The sequence below is a fragment of the Artemia franciscana genome, chromosome 3 (genome assembly GCF_032884065.1).
Source record: "Artemia franciscana chromosome 3, ASM3288406v1, whole genome shotgun sequence".
NCBI classification, from domain to species: Eukaryota; Metazoa; Arthropoda; class Branchiopoda; order Anostraca; family Artemiidae; genus Artemia; species Artemia franciscana.
Genome location: NC_088865.1, coordinates 32,921,705 through 32,943,971, shown reverse-complemented (window position 1 = coordinate 32,943,971; position 22,267 = coordinate 32,921,705). Strand labels below are relative to the sequence as shown.

The 22,267-nt window shown below is 36.8% G+C and overlaps 1 protein-coding gene across 2 annotated transcripts in view; it reads right to left on the bottom strand.

Moving 5' to 3' along the window:
• Window positions 1–4,065: 4,065 nt before the first annotated feature.
• Window positions 4,066–22,267, bottom strand: part of LOC136025183 (uncharacterized) — a 67,999-nt gene continuing 49,797 nt past the window's right edge. For both annotated transcript variants that reach the window (XM_065700968.1, XM_065700967.1), the window contains one exon: window positions 4,066–8,954. In XM_065700968.1, coding sequence (XP_065557040.1) covers window positions 7,143–8,954 — 1,812 coding nt within the window. In that variant the 3' untranslated portion in view covers window positions 4,066–7,142. The remainder of the gene's footprint in view (window positions 8,955–22,267) is intronic.

Sequence of the window (22,267 nt, the reverse complement as noted above, 5' to 3'; positions counted from 1 at the left end):
TGTCTTCTAACCGCAGACAATTTGAGCCTTTTTTTGATGGTACAACAGGCTCGTTACAACCGCCCTGGGAAAAATGCGATTTTTTCTTTAAAGTCCCAACCTATTTAGATCGTTCTTGTGGCCTGTGTTGTCAATGATGTTACCATATACGTTAAAGGTATATGAATAATAAAGGTATATTTAAAATTTAGCATAAAGGTATATGCTAAAGTGAGCCTTTTTTTGATGGCACAACAGGCTCGTTACAACCGCCCTGGGAAAAATGCGATTTTTTCCTTAAGGTCCCAACCTATTTAGATTGTTCTTGTGGCATGTGTTGTCAATGATGTTAACATATACGTAAAAGGTGGGAGTATTCAAAATCTCAAATTGTTTAATCCTCCCTAATTCGGAAGAAGAGGCTGCTCTCCATCGTAAAGTTAATTTTAAACAAAAATAACTCTAACAATAAGACATTTTTTTGGCAGTTGTCAGGGCTTCCTTCTACACTTCAATATATGTTCATCGTTCATTTTCGGGGGTAAGCAGAACTTTTAAGTTACAATGTTTTTTTACACGAGAAAATGCCATGTATTTCACACCATTATTAAAAATAGGAGAACAAAAGTCGATCCCAACAAATTCAAAAGTTTGGCCTTGCGACTTATGTATAGTCGTGGCAAATGTGGCTAGAAGTGGAAATTGATGTTGTTGAACAAAACATCCAAGTTGACCTTTACTAGTATCCATTGTAATTCAGAATATTGAGCTCCTTTTCCTGATTTGTTCCCCAGTAGTTATATGTGCCTTAATTATGTTGTTTTAATTCTCGTTTTCGCATATCTTCTAACCACCCGTGTCTTTGCTCATCATTTTCATTTTTGACTCGCTCTTAGTCTCGGTGTCGCCCGTCTTCTAACCGCGTGTGTCTTTGCTCTTCATTTTCATTTTTGACACACTCTAATTCTCGTTTTCGCCTATCTTTCAGCCGCTCGAGCTTTGCTCTTCATTTTCATTTTGACACGCTTTTATTTTCGTTTTTTCATATCTAGAAAGGACGTAGAAAGGGTGATTAACTCGGAAAAATTAGAAAAAAATTAGGTCTTTTAACTGAAGAACATGTGATCGGATCTTGGAAAACGCTTCCGGGAAACCGGAAATCTTGGAAAACGCTTAGAGCGGAGAGATCGGGATGAATACGCTCTCTTTAGGGGAGCTGGAGGGGGAATTTCCAGTGCTTTGTGCGAGTTTGGGGCTTCTGGACGTGCTAGAACGAAGATTGGTAGGCGTGTCGGGGACCTTCACAAATTAAGTTGATAACAGTCGTTTCCCTGATTCGACCATCTGGGGGGGGGGAGGGAGTTGAAATCGTGAAAAATGAGGTATGTTTATCCCATGAATGGCTGATCAAATCTCAATGAAACTTTATATATAGAAAGATGTCATGTCTCAGATGCTACATTTTCAATTCGGAGCGGATATCGGAACATTGGGAGTGGAAGGAGGAAACAGAAATCCTGGAAACCGGAGTACCGAGTCTAATTTTAGATTCCAACATCGTCACAAAGGCCATATGAGCTCTTGGCTCTTTCGACCTCGTCACAAGTGCCATGAGCTCTTGGCTATTGTTCGTAGGCTACAATATCATAGGATGTCAATTTTTTTTGAAAAATATGGAGCTGTTTTCGAGAAAAATAAATAACAAAAATGCATAAATAAATACATGCACAGTTATTGTTCACTATACATGTGCGTCTAATTACAAATTGATGAGTCAAATTACAAATTGGTTCTGTACGTCAAAATTAACTCAAAGTTTAAAAGGAAGAAGATGAAAATTTAGCTCTTTTCAGTGGGATAGGACCTTTTTTCTCTTTTTTTTTGAAACTTATAGGTTTTTCAATCAAGACTATTTAGCTCTCTTCCTTTTACTTCGTCTTAAAATAAAACATTTCAAAGGGATAATCTTTAAAATACTCATTCTAAAAATGTACATAGCAATCCTTATAGTTTCTAACTTGGCCTATTGACGATGTTTCACCTCTAATGTAATCAAATTTAACTGCGCCAGTCCTCTTTCATAAGTAGAGTATTGAAATACAAAGATAATTTTGAGAACTATTCTTTTTTTAATGGTTCCAAGCTTAACGTATTGATATCTGTTTAAACAAGGGTGTCTGACAAATAAAGTATTCAAGGTAAGGGAAAAGAGAGCAAGAATAAGCACTTTTAAGCTATCAAAGAATATCCCAATTTTTTCAGTTGATAGAAACTTTTGAAAAATTTTTGGCAACGGACTGTAGTAAGGAGCGACCCGGCTCAATAGTAACCGAAACTCTAAAAACGGAATTTTTTATACCAATAGTTACATCATAAGAATTGCATTTTAATGCTGGTTTTAAATATATAAGTTTCATCAAGTTTATTTGTACCCATCAAAAGTTACGAGCCTGAGAAATAGCTATTTGATATAGCCATTTTGTTCAGCATAGTCAAAAACGTAATAATTTACGGGGTGACTTAATCCCCAACAGTCCCCAGAGGAGGGGCTGCAAGTTACGAACTTTGACCATTGTTTACATATAGTAATGGTTATTGGGAAGTGTGAAGACGTTTTCAGGGGCACTTTTTGACGTTGGGAGTCGGAGGGAGGGGGTTACATGGGAGGAGGATCTTTCCATGGAGGAATTTATCGTGAGGGATGAGAATCTCCATTAAGGGGGGCGCAGGATTTTCTAGCATTATTTAAACAAAAAACGAGAAAATAAATAAAAAAATGTTTTTTCAGCTGTAAGTATAAAGCAGCATTAAAACTTAAAAACGAACAGAAATTATTACGTATATAAGGGGGTTCGTCTCCTCCTCAATACCTCGCTCTTTACGCTAAAGTATTTTTAGTAATTTCAACTATTTATTCTACGGCCTTTGTGATTCAGGGGACGTTCTTAAAGAATTGGGACAACATTCTAACTTTAGTGTAAAGAGCAAGGTATTGAAGAGGGGCGAAACCCCTTATATACGTAATAAAATATACAAATATAGAAGTTCGCTGCGTAAGTTACGTATATTCATTGCTAATAAAACATTCGTAAAAAAATAAAGAGTTCTAGTTGCCTTTTTAAGTAACCAAAAATTGAAGGGCAATTAGGCCTCCTCCCCCACCCCTTTTTTTTCAAAATCGTCCGATCAAAACTATGAGAAAGCCATTAAGCCAAAAAAATGTAAATTAATGTGGGGACTCAAACTCATGAGCAAGTCCGGTAATGAAAAATCGATATGCTCAGGACCGTTATATTTCAATAATGATACCTGGCCGATTGTAGTCATTATAATTTTTTTAGAGATAAAAAAAAGTCTCATTAGCCATTAAAGGAATATGTCAGTCCAGTAAGCATTTCAAATCACCCTGGTATGGATATTCTCGGAATGATGCCAAAAAAGGTGCCCGGAAACAGATCACTGATAACACTTACCAAAAATCCAATTGAAAGATCGATTGCACAATATACTTGTTACGATATTGTGACGCTTAACATTGGTTTGCTAGCGTCCCAGAAACAACACATTGATTGTCTAGAATGTTTTTCTAAGAATATATTATTATCGAACTCACGTTCGATTTGTACATCAGACTTAAATTTCATGAAACCAATGGAAAACTGCTCAGAAGCTAAAAATTGTGTCGTTGAAAAAAAAAACATGTCACCATCTATAACTGTAATTCACAATAACGCCATTTGTGATTTTTGGTTACGTAGATGGCAGCATTGAATCACCGTTAAACCTTCTTCAGGATGTTAAGCCACTGTGGAAGAAAAGAGTAGGGAGTACCTGGGCATTGAAAAGCAGAGAGGGGATACTACTTTTATTTAATGTATTCTTTATCTTGATGGAATCTTACGAAAGTAATATTTGATTGAAAAGGCCAACATTAACAAAAAAAGCTATATTTATAAAAAAGCAATATATTTTAGGATGTTACTAAAGGAAATTTAAAATTCAGTTTTCCACAATAAAACAATAAATTCCCGTGATTTCTGCGTTGATACCGTCACTAAAGACTAGCAAAAGGAAAAAAAGGAAAAATTAGCCTAAGACAAAATTTTATTTGAACCTCTTTAATAAAAGTACACTTTGATAAATAATGAACATACTTAAAGAAAGAATCACATATTGACAAAACAAAAACTAAAAGAAAAAGCTTCCCACTTAAGAATTAACTAGGTTAAGACCTATTTTGCTTATTGATCAAATATAACATCTTAATTACAAGCTTAAGTCTCTTAACAATACAAGAGCTAAGAGCTCATATGGCACTCGTGACGAGGCTGGAAGGGCCAAGAGCCAAGAACTCACATGGTATGAGCTCTAGCAAAATTCTAAGAATCATTAGATTGATTTAAAAAGAAAATCAAAGTCTTAATGCCGGTCGGGATTTAAAATAAAAGCTCTGAGTTACGAGGTCCTTCTAAATATCGAAATTTATTAGGATCCGATCACCCACTCGTAAGTTATAAATACCTTATTTTTTCTAATTATTCCTCTCCCTTCAGCCCCCATATGGTCGAATCGGGGAAAACGACTTTATTATGTCAATTTGCGCAGCTCCCCGACACGCCTACCAATTTTTATCGTCCCGGCCAAAGCACTGAACCCCACCCCCTAACTCCCCCAAAGAGAGCGGATCCAGTAAGGTTACGTCAATCCCGTATCTACGACATTTGCTTATTCTGCCCACCAAGTTTTACCCCAATTTCTCCACCCCAAGCGTTTTCCAAGATTTCCGGTTTTCCCCTTCAACTCCCCTCAATGTCAACAGATCTGGTCGGGATTTGAAATAAGGGCTGAGACATGAGTTCTTTTAAATACAAAATTTCATTAAGATCCGGTCACCCGTTCTTACGTTAAAAATACTGAATTTTTCTGCTTTTCCAAATTAACACCTCCCAGCTCCCCCAAAGAGAACGGCTCCGTTCCAATTATGTCAATAATGTATATATAACTTGTGCCTATTCTTCCCACCAGGTTTCATCCCGAACTGTCCACTCTAAGCGTTTTTCAAGATTTCAGAATTCCAATATTTCTGTTCCCCCCTCCTCCAAACTCCCTATTTTCTGGATCGGATTCGGATTGAAAATGGAGCATCTGAGACATAAGATCCTTCTATATATCAAGTTTCATTAAGATCCTATCACCCATTCGTAAGATGAAGATACCTCAATTTTCACATTTTCCAAGAATTCGGGTTTCCCCCTGTATCTCCCCTCAATGTCACCAGATTGGTCGGGTTTGAAATGAGAGCTCTAAAGCACAAGATTCTTCTAAATATCAAACTTCATTAAGATCTGATCAGCCGTTCGTAAATTACAAATACCTCATTTTTTCCATTTTTTCCGTATTACTCCCCCCCCCCAACTCCACAAAAGAGAGCGGATCCGTTCCGGTTATGTCAGTCACGTATCTTGGACTTGTGTTTATTCTTCCGACCAAGTTTCATCCTGATCTCTCCGCTTTAAGCGTTTTCGGATATTTCCACCCCCCCCCCTCCCCCCTAATGACACTGGATCCGGTCGGGATTTAAAATAAAAGATTTGAGTAACGAGGTCCTTCTAAATCTGAAATTTCATTAAGATCCAATACCTGCTTCGTAAGATAAAAATACCTCATTTTTTCTAGTTTTTCAGAATTGACCATTGCCCCCCGTCCTAACTCCCCCACAGAGAGCGGATCCATTCCAATTATATCAATCACGTATCTAGGACTCTTGATTATTTTTCCCACAGATTTTCATCCCGATCCCTCCACTCTAAGCGTTTTTCAAGCTTTAAGGTTCCCCCAACTCCCCCAATGTCACCGGATCCAGTGGGGATTTAAAATAAGAGGTCTGAGACACGATATCCTTCCAAACATCAAATTTCATTGAGATCCGATCACCCGTTCGTAAGTTAAAAATACCTCATTTTTTACGATTTAACCGTACCCCCTCCCAGATGGTCGAATCGGGGTAACGACAATTTCTAATTTAATATGGTCTGGTTCTTGATACGCCTGCCAAATTTTATCGTCCTTGCTTACCTGGAAGTGCCTTAAGTAGCAAAACCGGGACAGACAGACAGACAGACAGACCGACCGACCGACAGAATTTGCGACCGCTATATGTCACTTGGTAGATACCAAGTGCCATAAAAAATATATTAAAATGAAATCACAACCGAAGCGGAAATTTACTTCCGAATAAAATACGACAAAAATATCGGCCTTGCTAGACCGAAGATTTGGCCCGGCAATCTCAGGTTGGCCACCGAAATGACTAAATTATGAGAGAAAAACCTGACAGTATTATGAACAAATTGTTCGCTGACACTGGTTATATGGCGTCTTTATCAGAGAAACTCTAAGAAACTATTAACTCTAAGTTAATAGTTTGTCGAAAAAACAGGATAATTGAATTTACTTTTTTCGTCTCCCAAACCTAAATTACTTCTGTTTTATCTAATATTAATAGGTAATTTCCTTTTCAATCTGTATTGAAACTAAAATTGTTCCAAAGTCTGTCTATGAAGTACTTCCAAAACGTCCAATAGAATTAGAAAACCGGAAATACACTGATGGCTTACGGATTTTTCTAGGAAATGCTAGACAATGCAAATTCTTTTTCCCTCAGACTAACTTCAGATTTCTTTCTTATAAGTTTTTCCTCGTCTTTTCCTTTAACCAACGGTCTTAACTTCTCACAACCATGGTATTCGAGCAAACTTTCCTCTTTGATTAATTAGTTATCATCCTTTTTTCATCTTCAGATATACAGAGAAGTGTAAAGAATCTGGCTAAGGTATGAAAGTTTAATAGACCCAAGTTCTTTCATCAAGGCGCTGAGAATTTGATACTACTGACTTAATTTTTTTTCTATGACTGTATTCTTATTAACGAATCCTTGACAAGTTGAAAATTTGAAATCTAAAATAGTAAAAACTTGACTAGCCAGAAAGTAGCACAAAATAAAATTGCAACTAAACTACAAAACAATGACAACATTAAGGAACACTGATTTCATTTCAAACCAATCATAAGTTAGTCGAATCGATTACAAAAGTGGTTGGAACCTGCTCGGTACCATGTTTTACATCACTATAGTTAGCAAGATTTTTCAAAGAGCTGCTTTTTCAGAAAGCACTTTCATCAAGTCGTTTTAATTTAACTATTGCGCTAAATATCCTTTCTTTTACATTGCCACTTAATATTTCTCTCACAACGTGATGGTTTAGATATGAGAATGTGGGAGTTCCAAGGCGCACAAGTTTAGAATCAACCATATCCCGGTTTATACGCTTTGCCTTTGAAGTCTTGGCTCGTTCAACTCGAGGATGGTCATTCGATTGAGCTTTCAACAATCCTTGTTTTTTCCACTTCTCAACATTTTCAAAAGTCTCTGCACTAGCACTGAATCTTCTATTCTGATTAATTTCGTCAGAAAGTGATTGGACTGACAAAATTCTTACCTCGCTTCCTTTATTAATCCTATTTGGCTCATTGCCAGACTTGAAATCCGGTGGGCCACAAGAACTACAGCTACTCTGCAACGAAAATGTGTCACGAGGCCTATAGTCCAATCCTTCTATTCTTGGAAAAGAACTTAAAACAACAGAGATATTTGTGTCTAATCTTTCAGTAATATTGCTAAGTGTACTGGATGATGAATCAGATGAAAGGCAGATCAGATCTTGAAAAGACTCTGGTTCGAATTTTAGTTTATCTGATTTATTTGATAACCCTGGAGCCCCTTTTTTCCGATCTTTTCTCTTGCACGGAATCTTTGGTCGATTAGACACAGTGTTCAGTTTTTCAGATACAAGTGAAATTCCGATCTGACTTGCTTCTTTATTTGAATCACGCATTTCAGCAGGTGAAATGGCCATGTCTATTTTTGAACGTATACTGGCAAACTCGTCTTTTTTAGTCCATAATTTCAGTGTTTTGTTTTGATCATATAAATTTTCTTTTGCCTGGCTTCCACTCAATAAATCCCTTTCATAAGTTGAAAAGGTACTAGGCGTAGCATTTGGAAGAAGCCCAGTTTCAACTTGTACGATATCTGGGTTAAATGTTCTCATTTGATAGGTTCTTTTTGATTCACCCTCATAAATCTTCCGAACGTCGCTGGTATGTAAGGACAAATTTTCAATACTTGATATCTCCTTGTTTTTAGGTTTTATTCTAGAGTTTTCAAAACTAAAAGATTGCGGTTTTTCCTTTCTGGTGAATAAGCAAAAACTACTATCATCCTTGGAACCAATAATAATCGTTTCTGCTAATTCTTCATTTAAAATACTAAGATCCAAATCAAGATGCTTTTCACAGTTTTGAAAGGTTTCAAGTTTCATAAACTCTATGATTTTCTGTTTAACAACAGGATGTGAGCGTAACCGCAGAACCTCAAAAAAGTAGCCGACTGAGCGCCCAATATGATAGACCGAAGTTTGATGAGGGTCTAAATTTCTAATGATAGTATCAAGCGGCTCGTTCATCGCCCCATATGAAAAGAGTTTAATATTACTCAGCGAGGGGCAAAAATGAAGTCCAGGAACAACTTTTAAAATACAATTATTAACTAATAAATTTTGAAAGCTTAAGAAAGAAACAAATTTTAATTTTTGTATACACGACAAAGGAATGCAAAACATAACTGTTGAATCTCCTCTATTTTTTTCTGTGGTCGACAAATACACTTTTAGCTGACTCTCAAAGAATGCATTCACACAATTGCAATCATAAGCAATGGTACAAAATTTAAACTTGACAAAACAATTTTGATCTGGACTAGACTCACTTTTTAGCCGAAATATAGTCAACTCTCCTTCACTTAAAAAAATAAAATGCGGCACACTGCTCAAGTTGTAATGATTTAGTGAGTCTAAATCTTCAAAAGAACGCCATCCACTATATGGTTTACTAACTTTATAATGATATAGGCATTCCTAAAGAAAGACAAGAATGGATTACAACAAGATACTAAAAGTAAAAAAATTACAGTCAAGAAGCATATTAATATTTCAGACTTTATTATCAACTAAAAAACTTCCAAGTCTTAAACACTGGATACCTGACGTCATGATAACAAACATGCAAGGGACAAATACCTGAATAACTGACCGTAACAAGCAAAGTAATCCGAGGGAGGTGACAAAAAGTCAGAGGACTTGGCATTTTCCAAGCTAATGAGCCAGCTTTTGCTAAAATACATAACCAAAATAATGGTATATTAGATTAGAAATATTTGTGGGAAAGCCAAAATAACATTGGTTTCCATCTCCAATAAGAGTCCTTCAAGGCAGCCAGTGATCTATGTAAATCCGGAGAAAAAAAAGTGAAAAAGTAACGTAATGATACAGAGGTGAGGGCCGATAGTCCAATTACCCGAGAAAAGCAAAGGGATCCTCCGCTTTTGTTGCCTTCCTGACTACCATTTTTTCTTGTATGAAACCTCTTTCCAGTTTAAGTCAACCAATTCGACCGTTATAGACCAATTTCCAATGATGCTGTTTCCATTTTGGATGCTGGAGTACAAATGAAAACTGCCTGGCTCCCCTTGGGAATTATTTCATTGATGGTAAAAAATCTCTAGCTTTCAAACATTAATTAAAATAAAACACGAAGACTCCTCTGAGAAAAAAGTAAAAACTTTTTTCAATGACTAGACAAAGATTACTATTCATTTCAAATCTTTTTTTCTAACTTTTGAATAAAATTACCTCTACTTGTAAGTTCCCAAGATGTTGGAAATTATATATTTTCACCCCTGTGAAAAGGATAGGTACTAAGCAAGATTTTGACGGCATCCAACCCATTAAACTTACTTCCTGTTTTCTTTAAATTATATGGAAGCTTTTTCAGCTGCGTGGTTGAAAATAAGGATAATCCCAAATGATAACCTTATGCAGTTCGGAAACTTGCGCTCTACACTCATTACTTGCTTTCTTGTTCACTTTATAGACATAATGTATAGCACACTTGAGCAACCCAAAACTTACAAAAAAATGTTCAATAAACCTCAAGTGAATCTGAATTTCATTAAAATTGTTGCTCCTTTCCTTTCTAATTGAACACAAGGTGTCATACACCTAAAAGTATATACTGATCCTCATCCAATTTACAAATAATGTGACCCAGGGAGCCCTGTTAGACCTACTTTTCTTCCATACTATGATGAACAACCTTAGTATTCATATCTCGGATAGGTGAAAATTAGCTGATGATCCAACTTTCTTAAAGACACGTCACAAAAATTTAAAACGCAGACCAATGGATATTCCAGAACAGATGTTAAATAAAGCTGTTTCTAACAATACTACAGTCAATCCTTAAAAGTCGACCGTTTTAACAATTTGTTTCCTTAAGACTTCTTCTTTCATCCACCTAATTCACCCTAAAGAGTGGGTCAAAGCTATCAGGTTACTGTGAATCACTATCTCAAGCGATTCAAAAACTAAATTAAAGATATTATATAACTTACAAATGCCACATTCCCCTCCTTAAGCTCTTTAACAAATTAGAGGTCCTAAATCGTATTACTCAAAAATTTTGCTCACATTTTACACCAGTCTTTGAAAATTAGTTGAATAAATTAGCTAGTTTTAACACTCCTTGTCTAGTTATGGGAGATTTTAATATTGATTTAATGAACATTTTATCTGCTAACCTCAATAGACAGAAACACTCTGCAGTTCTTAGAATGTCCGTTAGCTCATGGATTAAACCTTGTATGTTTTATGCCATCCTGGAAAACTGATAGATCATTTTCAATAATTAATAGAAAAAAATTTCACCTTACAGCGCCGTCGGTACGTATGTTATTCCTGATGCTTCCCGTATAATAAAAAAGTAAAACAAAGCGCAGAAACCTTGCACACTTTTGTATATTTTGTCAAAAGAAAGATTATGGATGTATGTGTTTATTTGTTGTTATTTATTCCCAGTGGTGATCGTATCAACCCAATGTTCCTAGAATATCGACAGAAGGCTCATTCAAACGGAAATTAAAAGTTCTAGGCTCTTTTTAAGAGACCAAAATATTGGAAGGCAACTAGGTCCCATCACACGCCCCTTTTTCTCAAAATCATCCAGTCAAAATTTTCAGATGGCTATTTTGTTCACCATAATTGAAAAGCCAAATAACTATAACGTTGGAGATATTATGACCCCCAAACCACCTTGGGAAAGGTCTCTAAGTTACAAAACTAGCCCATTGTTTACAAATAGTATATGTTATTGGGAAGTATGCATACATTTTCGGGTGGGATGGGGGGATGGGAATGGCAAATTTTATGCTGCTGGGATTTTCCACGGGGATAATTTTTCATGAGGAAACAAGTGTTCAGGGGATGAGTTTTTCAGGGAAATTTTACGTTGGGGGACTTCGCTAGAATTTCTATACGAAATTCTTCTATGTCTTGCTTTCTCTTTGCCGATACAATTTTGATGTTAAGGGTAAGTGTCTGGGGTATTTTCTACAAGATTGAATTGTCTAAAGAATGAACCCGCAGGAAGGAGGAATTATTCCGTGGAGGTTTAGCCAGATTTCTTGCCATTATTTAAAACGAAAATTAAAAATTAAAAAAAATTTAGAAATTAAATTAAAAAATCAAGTCTTTTCAACTAAAAGTAAGGAGCAACATTAAAACTTAAAAACAAACAGAAATGATTACGTAAATGAGTCAGGTTGCTCCTCCTCAACACCTCACTCTTTACGCTAAACTTTAAATTTCGTCCCAATTCTTTAAGACCGACTCCTTAAACACTATGCTCGTTTAATTAGAACAATAAGAAGCTCTTTTTAAGAACTAAAAAACTTTAGCGTTAAGGGCCAGATGTTGAAGAGGAGTAACTCCCTCATTTACGTAATAATTTCTGTTCGTTTTAAGTTTGAATGTTGCTCTCCTTACTTTCAGTTTTAAAAAAATGTTTTTTTTTACTTAATTAACGAAAAGAATCCAAATCAATTCTTAGATTAGCTTTATAATATATTGACAGAAAAGCTTAATCAATTTTGCTCGTATAGAAATCCAACAGGAAAGAGACAGGCTCCAAGAAAACCTCGCTCCCTTTTGAGGTCTATTAATGAAAAAAATTGTTTAAACAAAATCAGATTGTTGTTATCAGATATTTTACCAAAGATTATTTTACTCGTGTTGGACAATCTATCGTTTCAGCAGAAATTGCTTTTTCTTCTGCCAGGTCGCATAAACAATATTTACCTCCCACTGAAGGTACAAGCATATTTCTGGTCCCGTTAGTTTTGTAGAATCCCAAAAGATTATTAAAAATATAAAAAGTGGTAACTCAGTGGAATATGATGAACTATCAACAAAGCTATTAAAGAGTATTGCTGGAGTGATTCATATTTTTAATTTATGCATTAGTTCAGGCATATTTCCTAGTGGACCGAAATTACCCGGTTAATTCCGTTACATGGAAAGGGCAATAAATCTGATATAAATAATTATCGCCCCATTGCAATTTTATCACCATTATCTAACGTGTTTGAAAAAAAATTAGAAGAAAGGATTTCTGATTATTTGTATAAAATAATTTTTTTTTAAACAAACACCATTCATTCTATTTTTGATCATTTTTCAAGTCATGCCAAAAATAAACCGTTTTGGAAATTTTTTCCTGGAAACCATCAAAACAAATTAAAAAAAATTGTCACTAAGCAGCATATTATCTAGTGTATCTGTCTCCTAAATACTTATTATGAACAAAGAAATTCCCGTAAAAACTAATATTGTGCTACAAAGTGTCTAAGTTTTTAAGAAACCGTAGTCGGGGACTGTCATTTTGCTTTTATTTGTCGTTAGATTTTCTGGGCTCCATGTGCCAACAAAACCGCTTAGGGAGGCAATTTGGCCCTTTCCCCCTAGTTACATCACTGAGGTGCAAGAGGTATTTTAGAGAATTTTGTGAAATTCTCTAAAATCAGCCTTTGCTTTAAGAAAAGCATGACGCCATGTTCTGATGAAGACTTGGACGTTCAACGCAAGACTTTGAAGCTATCTCTCTGGGTACCCTAGGGGGGGGGGGGGTGAAGCATAGTATCAAGTTCAACTTCTGCAATGTGTCTCAAAAGTCTAATGTTTGATATGTATAAAGAAAAAATTATGTGCCGCTGGTGCAGCAATAACAAACCCAAACCAACTAAAAAGAATATAACAAGTCAGGCTGATTCTTTCAAGAAAGCTGCATATAGCAAAGTAATCAACACAGTAGACAACGAAATAACGAAATCTAGAACAAGAAGAGAAGACCTACGATCATTCTTTATTTCCAATCGATCAAAACAAACTGCTCTGCGGAAACTCCGCGTTAAAACGCTATTTAAGAACCGATTGCCCCTTTTTGTGTTTGATAAGCCAGATATTATGCAGCTTATTTAAAAAACAACAGGGGCATTGAAAGCACCATCCTGGGAAACCATCCATCGTCACGTAAGTACTCATACCAGAAAAAAAAATTAGGCAGAAGACTGCTATAAGGTCTGCCTCTTAGGCTAGCTTGACTTTCGACTGCTCGTCTGCAAAAAAGATCTGGGTTTGTTACTATCGCTTCCTTTTCCCCCAGGAAGATGAAAAATGGGCATGAGGTGTACCACTCTGCTTCATGTTTCAAGAGGCTTGATCATTCTCACACAGCTACTAGTACACTTTCAGCAATCCAATTAGCACCCAGGAAGTTTTCACTAACAGATACGATGTTTCGCGTTGTGACTGGTTATAGAAACAATGTGACCAAAGGCTGTAGGCTATGAGACTTTCCTGAAATTCATGTTTGGCACATTGTCTTTATTTCTCTGTAACACGCGGTCTCGGATTTTGGTTGCCTCTAATCTTAGGTAATGACATCCTCGAAGAATATTAATTGGGATCCCCTGATGAACTCCAAGATAGCGAAGCAAATGGTGAAAAGGACTCGGACGGCTTTTCTGAGTCTGGAAACTTCGGAAGAGAAGGTAAGATTGCTGAAGAATCTGATAAAACTGATGCGGTGCCCGCGGAAGAAGGTGGTAAACGTAATGAAGAAGAAGAGTGGGGAGCTGGGAGTCAGTCAGAAAACGAGGTTGTAGCAGAGGCTGTCCGACGACATGTTACATTCGCTAAAACACTGATAGAACTACGAAATTATATAGAAAATAAAAAGTTTCCATTGTCCAGCATAGTACCTTCAAAAAATGTTGCAAAGAGAGTGGACTTCGATTGAATATTCCTCTTGACATGAAAGTGTGATGGAATAGCACATTGGAAATGATTGAGTCTACAAAAAATGAAGGGAGCCAGGAATTTTTTTTTTGACGAATGGAACAATTCCATTAAGAGTCTCTGGCATATATTTAATGGCTGGACTGTACTAGATGGGGCTATTATCGCACTTATTCCTACGCTCAATGCCACCGTACTAATAAGTGCTTTTCCATAATCAACTGACAGTCGAAAACACACGGTCTTAGAAGGGCTTGAGATCTTTTGTAATACTAGAGCCAGCGATGACCCCATTGTTGTACCCCTCAAAGGACCCATAGTTGTGGAGTTAGAAATACATTTTATAACGAGCCAGTATTTTGAAGTTACTCGTTTCCTCTGGCCCCTCAGTCTCCGATGCCATTACAGTAGAATATATTAAGTCATGCTGTAGAAACCGCAAGATCGTCCACCCCAACTCGCCCTTGTATAGCTGAAGTCCTTGAGGTTATGGTAGAATCCAATTAGGAAATCTTGTTCTGATCGTTTTTCGACACAATAGGTGTCAAAAGTGTAAGACCCTCCTTCAGCGTCAACAACTCTACAGTAAATGCCACAAAATCGTTGGAGGAGAAACTTCTAGTCTATCTTTCAGAACGACGTAGAGCCTTTCAGTACCGTAAGCTTTTTGGTTTTCTAATTCATTTGCATATATACAGTAACGCAAATTCATATTAAACCTGGGGGGCAGAAAAGTGCATTCTTTTGTTCTATTTAGACCTTCGAAATATTAGGAGATGTAGAGTTTCTGGAAGGACATAGGCTTGGATGAGAAATAAAATTAGTATTCTTGGATTGAGTACTTATAGAATGGATGCTCGTATAAACTTCAGAAAGGGCTCATTTGAGTGGAAATTAAAGTTCTAGTTCAATTTTTCAGAGTCAAAAGTAATCAAAGGCCAACTAGCCCCCCCCCTCTTTGCCCTGTTTTCCACAAATATATCCGATAAAAATGTTGATATAGCAATTTTGTTAAAAATACTTCAAAGATCATATACCAAAATCAAAACAACCCCCCAGGTCACGAGGGCAGGTGTTATAAGTTATGCCCGGGGGCAAATATGATTCTTATGGAAGGGATGCTCGTATCAAATTCAGAGAGGGCTCGTTTGATGGGAAATTGGAAGTTCTAATTCACTTTTTCAGAGTAAAAGTAATCAGAGGGCAACTAGCCCCCCCCCCTCTTTGCCCTGTTTTCCACAAATATATCCGATAAAAATGTTGATATAGCAATTTTGTTAAAAATACTTCAAAGATCAATATACCAAAATCAAAACAACCCCCCAGGCCACGGGGGCAGGTGTTATAAGTTATGCCCGGGGGCAAATATGATTCTTATGGAAGGGATGCTCGTATCAAATTCAGAGAGGGCTCGTTTGATGGGAAATTGGAAGTTCTAATTCACTTTTTCAGAGTAAAAGTAATCAGAGGGCAACTAGCCCCCCCCTCTACGCCTTCTCTCCTCAAATACATCAGATAAAAATTTTGAGATATGCATTTTGTTAAAAATAGTTCAAAGGTCAGATAACAAAACTCCGCTGTCAACAAAGCCCCCCAGAGTCCGAGGTTATGCGTTGTAAGTCATGCCCAGTGGGCTTATATGGTTCTAATGGAAGGGGATACTCGTATAAACTTCAGAGAGCACTTATTTGATTGGAAAACTGAAAGTTATAGTTCACTTTTTAAGAGTCAAAAGTGATCAGAGGGCAGATAACCACCCCCCCACCCTTTGTCTCCTAAATACATTGGATAAAATTTAGAGGCAGCTATTTTGTAAAAAAAAAGTTGAAAGATCATATAACAAGAACTCCAGGGTGGAAAACCCCCCAGGGCCCGGGGGGCAGGCACTATAAGTTATTTCCTGGGTGCTAATAAGGTCCTTATAGAAGGGATGCTCGAGTAAATTTCGGAGAAGGCTCACTTGATTGGAAATTAAAATTTCTAGTTCACTCTTTCAGAGTCAAAAGATATCCGAGGATAAGTAGCCCTCCTCACGCCCTTTTTTTCCCAAATACATTAGATACAAATTTTGAGAGAGCCATTTTTTTTTAATTGTTTAAATGTCAGACAACAAAATTTTCTTAGTTGACAAAACCCCCAGGGCCTGGGAGCATGCGTTGTAAGTTATGCCCTGGGGGCATATATGGCTCTTTTGGAAGGGATGCTCGTATAAACTTTAGGGAGGGCTCATTTGGTTGGACACTGAAAGTTCTAGTTCACTTTTTAAGAGTCAAAAGAGATCGGATGGCAGCTAGTCCCCCCACACTTTTCCCCAAATGCATCAGATAAAATTTTGAGAGAGAAATTTGTTTCAAAATAGTTCAATTCTGATAACAAAACTCTGATGCCGACACAGCTCCCAGGGCCCGAGGGCAAGTGTTGTAAGTTATGCCCTGGGGGCATATATGGCTCTTATGGAATGAATGCTCGTATAAACTTCAGAGAGGGCTCATTTGATCGGAAATAGAAAGTTTTAGTTCATTTTTTAGAGTCAAAAGTAATTGGAGGGCAGCTAGCATCTCACAGCGCCCTTTTTCCACCAAATGCATCAAATAAGAATTTTGAGATAGCCATTTTGATAAAAATAGTTCAAGGGTCAGATGATAAAATTTCCTGTGTTAACAAAACTCCCCAGGGCCCGGGGGCAGGCGTTGTCAGTTACGCCCTGGAGATATATTTCACTTTTTAAGAGTCAAAAGAGATCAGGGGGCAATAAGCCCCCCACTCCACGCTCTTTTTTCCCCAATTACATTCGATAAAAATTTTGAGATGGCTATTTTGTTAAAAATTGTTAAAAGGTTAGATAACAAAAACCTTGGCGTCGAAAAAAAAAAACCCCAGGGCCCTGAGCAGGCGTTGTAAGTTATTCCCTGGGGCATATGTGGTTCTTATCGAAGGTTGCTTCTATATACTTCAGAGGGCTAATTTGTTCGGTAAGTGAAAGTTCTGGTTCACTTTTTAAGAATAAAAAGAGATCAGGGTGCAAATAGTCCCCCACCATGCCTTTTTTTTTACCAAAATACATCAGATAAAAGTTTTGAGATAGCTATTTTGTTAAAAATAGGTTTCATTTGATCGGAAAATGAAAGTTCTAGTTCACAGTTTAAGAGTCAAAAGAGATTCAAGAGAAACTAGCCCCCACACCCTTTTCCCCAAAACCATCCGATAAAAATTTTGAGATGCATTTTTTTGATAAATAGCTCAAACAGCAGATAACAAAAACTCCAGTGTCGACACAGCCCCCACAGCCAGTAGGCAGACGTTGTAAGTTGTGCCCTGGTGGCATATATGGTTATTATGGAAGGGATGCTCAAATAAACTTAAGAGAGAGATCATTTGATGGGAAATTGGAAGATCTAGTTCAATTTTTAAGAGTCTAAAGTGATTGGAGGGCAGTTATCCTCATCCCCACACTTACTTTTCCCCCACATGTATCTAAAAAGAATTTTAGACAGACATTTTGACAGAAACAGTCCAAAGGTCAGATAGTCGAAAATCTGGTGTCGACACAAACCTCCAGTGCCCGGGGGCAGGCGTCGTAAGGTATTTCCTGGGGGAAATATGGTTCCTATAGAAGGGATGTGCGTATTAACTTGAAAGAGGCTCATTTGAATGGAAATTAAAAGTTCTAGAGTCAAAAGAGATCAGAGGGAAACTACTCACTCCTCCCATTCACGCCTTTTTTTCTCAAATACATCCAATAAAATTTTGAGATGACCATTTTGGTAAAAATAGTACAAACATCAGATATTAAAACTCTGGAGTTGACACAACTCCCCAGAACCAGGGACAGGAGTTGTAAGTTATACCCTGGGGGCATATGTGGTTCTTATAGAAGCGATACTCGTATAAACTTCAAAGAGGGTTCATTTGTTTGAAAATTGAAAGTTCTGGGTCACTTTTAAAGAGTCAAAAGAGATCGAAGGGCAATTAGCACCCCCATGCCCTTTTTTTCCACAAACACATCCGATAAAAATTTTGAGATAGCCATTTTGTCAAAAATATTTCGAACATCAGATAATAAAAACGCCGAGGCTGGCACAAACTCCCAGAGCCCAGACGGAAAATACTTAAATTAAACAAGTGTTTTAATTTATACCCCGGGGCATATAAGGTTTTTCATGCAAGGAGAGGTCCTTTAAACTTCGGAAATGGTTCATTTGATTAGAAACTGAAAGTTCTAATTCACTTTTTATGAGCCAAAGTTATCGAAGGGTATCTAGCCCCACACACAAACACACACACACCCTTTTTTTCCAAATGCATCAGATCAAAATTTTGAGATTGCTAGTTTGTTTGAAGCAGTTCAATGATCAGATAAAAAAAAACTTAGGGTTCCACATACCCCCCCCCCATATCCCGGGGGAAGGACTGTAACCTATGCTCTGGGGCATATGAAATTTCTATGGAAGAGGTGGTCGCATAAACTTTGGAGGGGACTCAAATGACAGACCCCCTAATAAATTGTAAATTATATTGGTTAAAATTTGTATTCCTTTTTTTTCTTTTTTTTTTTTATGATGAGAGATGGCTGTTTAGAGATTGTATAGTGTTTCGTCTGTTGTTTTTTTTTGCGTATTTCTTTGATTTTGAATGAATAGTTATCATTTATTTGTTGTAGTTTTGCTGCTGAACAGGGACATTTTAGGTCCCTAAATTGAGCAGCATATTATTGATTGTAAGTGCAATTTTAGTAATTTTTATTTAATGAAATAAACGCATACCTACCTACCTACCTACCCTAGTTTTAAATTCAACCCCCTAATATCCTCCCATTTGCCGTGCAAATGGGACGATAGCTCTTTATAGCCTACTGCTTGGGAGTGGTTATTTCTTTATGTAGTTATTTTAGTTGTTTTTTGTAATTAATTGTTTTTCTGTTACTAAGTTTTGATTTTGTGTTGTCTTTTAAGTTGTACACGAAGATTAATGAAAACACGGCCACCACAGGAAAGTTGTGCACAGCCAGCCCCAGCCACCCCCTAGCATTAAACCCAACCCCCTAATATCCTCCCATTTACAGCACAAATGAAAGAATAGCTCTATATACTGCTTGCGAATAGCTATTTCCTGTGTAGAGTTATTTTAGTTTCTTACTTTTTTTTTGGCTACTAAATTTTAGCCAATAGAAAACTAAAGGCCATACATGCAAAAAGGTTTTAATGTTTTATTTTATTTGTGTTAGTTGTGCACTAGGATTAATGAAAACAGCACCACCACGGGAAGGTTGTGCACAGCCAGTCCCACCCACATCCTAGCATTAAACCCAACTCCTTAATATCCTTTCATTTACAGCACAAATGAAAGGAGAGATGTATATACTGCTTGTGAATGGTTATCTCTTGTGTAAAGTTATTTTAGTTTCTTATTTATTTATTTTTTCGCAAAGTTTTAGACAACAGAAAGTAAAGATCATAAAGTCAAAAAGGTTTTAATGTTTTATTGTTTCTTTAATTATGCACTAAGATTAATGAAAACAGGGTCACCACGGGAAGGTTGTGCATAGCCAGCCCTACCTGACCCTAGCATTAAACCCAACGCCCTAATATCCTCCCATTTACAGTACAAATGAAAGCATAGCTCTATATATAAAAAATGGGATTTGCTCCGTATGATTTGAAATGGGTAATGTATGTAAGGGGGAATTTTATGCTTCTTGGAGAACGTAGGAAATATTTAGGGAGAAATAGATCGAGGGATGGTCCTTACGGTTGCCCTATGTGTGGAGAGATGGATGAGCCTTTGCATCATTTTTTAGGGGATTGTAGGGAGTTGAGGGAGTTGTGCTTGGAAATATTTGGTGGGAAGGTTGGGGGGGGGAGAGATTGGATTTTGGAAATTTGGAGAAGTAGGTGTTACTTAAGTATAAATAATCAAACAGTTAGTGGTAACGAACTGTAGTAAGGAGCGACCCGGCTCAATAGTAACCAAACCTCTAAAAAATTTTATTTTGATACCAATAGCTACATCAAAAGAATCGCATTTTAATGGTGATTTTAAATATATAAGTTTCATCAAGTTTAGTTTTACCCATCAAAACTGTGGAATTTTATATTTTTGCCAGAAGGCATATCATGGATGCGTGTTTATTTGTTTTTTTTTTTTTTTTTTTTTGTTTTTTTTTTTTTTTTTTTCCCAGGGGTGATCGTATCGATCCAGTGGTCCTAGAATGTTGCGAGAGGGCTCATTCTTACGGAAAATGAAAAGTTCTAGTGCCCTTTTTAAGTGACCGAAAAATTGAAGGGCACCTAGGCCCCTTTCCATGCTAATTATTTTCCCAAAGTCAACGGATCAAAATTCTGAGATAGCCATTTTATTCAGCGTAGTCGAAAAACCTTATAACTATGTCTTTGGGGATGACTTACTCCCCCACAGTCCCCATGGGAGGGGCTACAAGTTACAAACTTTGACCAGTGCTTACCTATAGTAATGGTTATTGGGAAGTGTAAAGACGTTTTCAGGGGGATTTTTTGGTTGGGAGGAGGGGCTGAGAAGAGGGGGATATGTTGAGAGAACTTTCCATCGAGGAATTTGTCATGGGTGAAGAAGATTTTCATGAAGGGAGCACAAGATTTTCTAGCATTATTTAAAAAAAAAACAATGAAAAAATAAATACGAAAAAGTTTTTTCAACTGGAAGTAAGGAGCAGCATTAAAACTTAAAACGAACAGAAATTATTACGCCTATGAGGGGCTCACCTCCTCCTAATACAAAAGTCAATTTTGCAGATTGGGAAATCATTCGCTTTCTAGAATTAAAACAAAGAAATATTTCGGAAGTTGCCAGATGTCACCCTAATAAAGCACTTTATCGTACCTACCACTAATGAGTCAAGCCAACCGGTATTTTTGATGGCTAATTATTTCACGCGAAAGCCTTATGCCCGGACAGTGTTCGAAACGCTGGCAAACGCTTGTTTTGTAAGCTTTTTAAGCGCTGGTTTGGATGACCTTTCAGCCTTGAACAAATTAATCTATTATTAATTTCTAAATATTAAACCAAAACTTATCGCCTACAATTTTCTTTTTTTTTTAATCTTTAAGTTTTCAAAAAACAGCTGTTTAAACAGCTGTTTTTGAACGAAAATGGCTATTTTAGGTTATTACCACAAAAAAAGATCAGAAACAGATTTCCTGTTTTTTGTTGACCTGTTCTGTTTCTGTTCCGTTCAATTCAAGCCCCAGTTATTTTTTTAATGTTGCTTCAGAGAAACAGAACAGTGCCCATGCTTAATCCCAGTAGCAAATACTATGCGTAAACAATGGACAATATTCATAACTTGTAGCCCTTTCTACGGGGGCTGTGGGGGGACACGTCATTCCTGTTGGACCTTTCAAATATGCTGAGCAATATGGTTATCTCAAAATTTTGATCGGACGATTGCATCAGTGACCTCCCTTAAAATTTCTCATTTTTGCAGATGACATTTTGAAGCCTCTTCAATAGGGTTTTTTGATACTCTGAATCTGATAGAGCGATTTTCAATAAGATCCCTTGAACTTTTAGGGGACATTTCCCCCTTTCTTTGGAAATCAGACAAATTTTCTCAGGCTCGTAGCTTTTGAAGGGTAGTATTAAACTCAATGAATCTAATATATTTGAAATCAGCATAAAAAGCGATTTTATCATGTATCTATCGTTCTCAAAATTCTGTTTTTCAGAGTTTTGGTTACTAATGGACCGAGTTGCTTCTTACTTACGGCTCATTGCCACGAACTGTTATGCTCATTTTAGACACCACCTGTGTTTTATTTTGTACATTAAGGCGATATTGTACTTCCTTACGTAAGTCTTGCCATGAGTAAATTCTAAGTGGCAAAACTTTGAGGTCAAAAAAGCAGTCTTCGAAGAAGAGATAAAGCCCATTTAACTATTTCAGATATAAGCACTCTGTATCCGTTTGTGCAATTTTTGTTTTTTGTTTACGAATACATCTTATCTTGAGCTATACTTAAAACTACTGATTAGCAAAAATTTATAATTTCTGTTTTTTTCTAGTT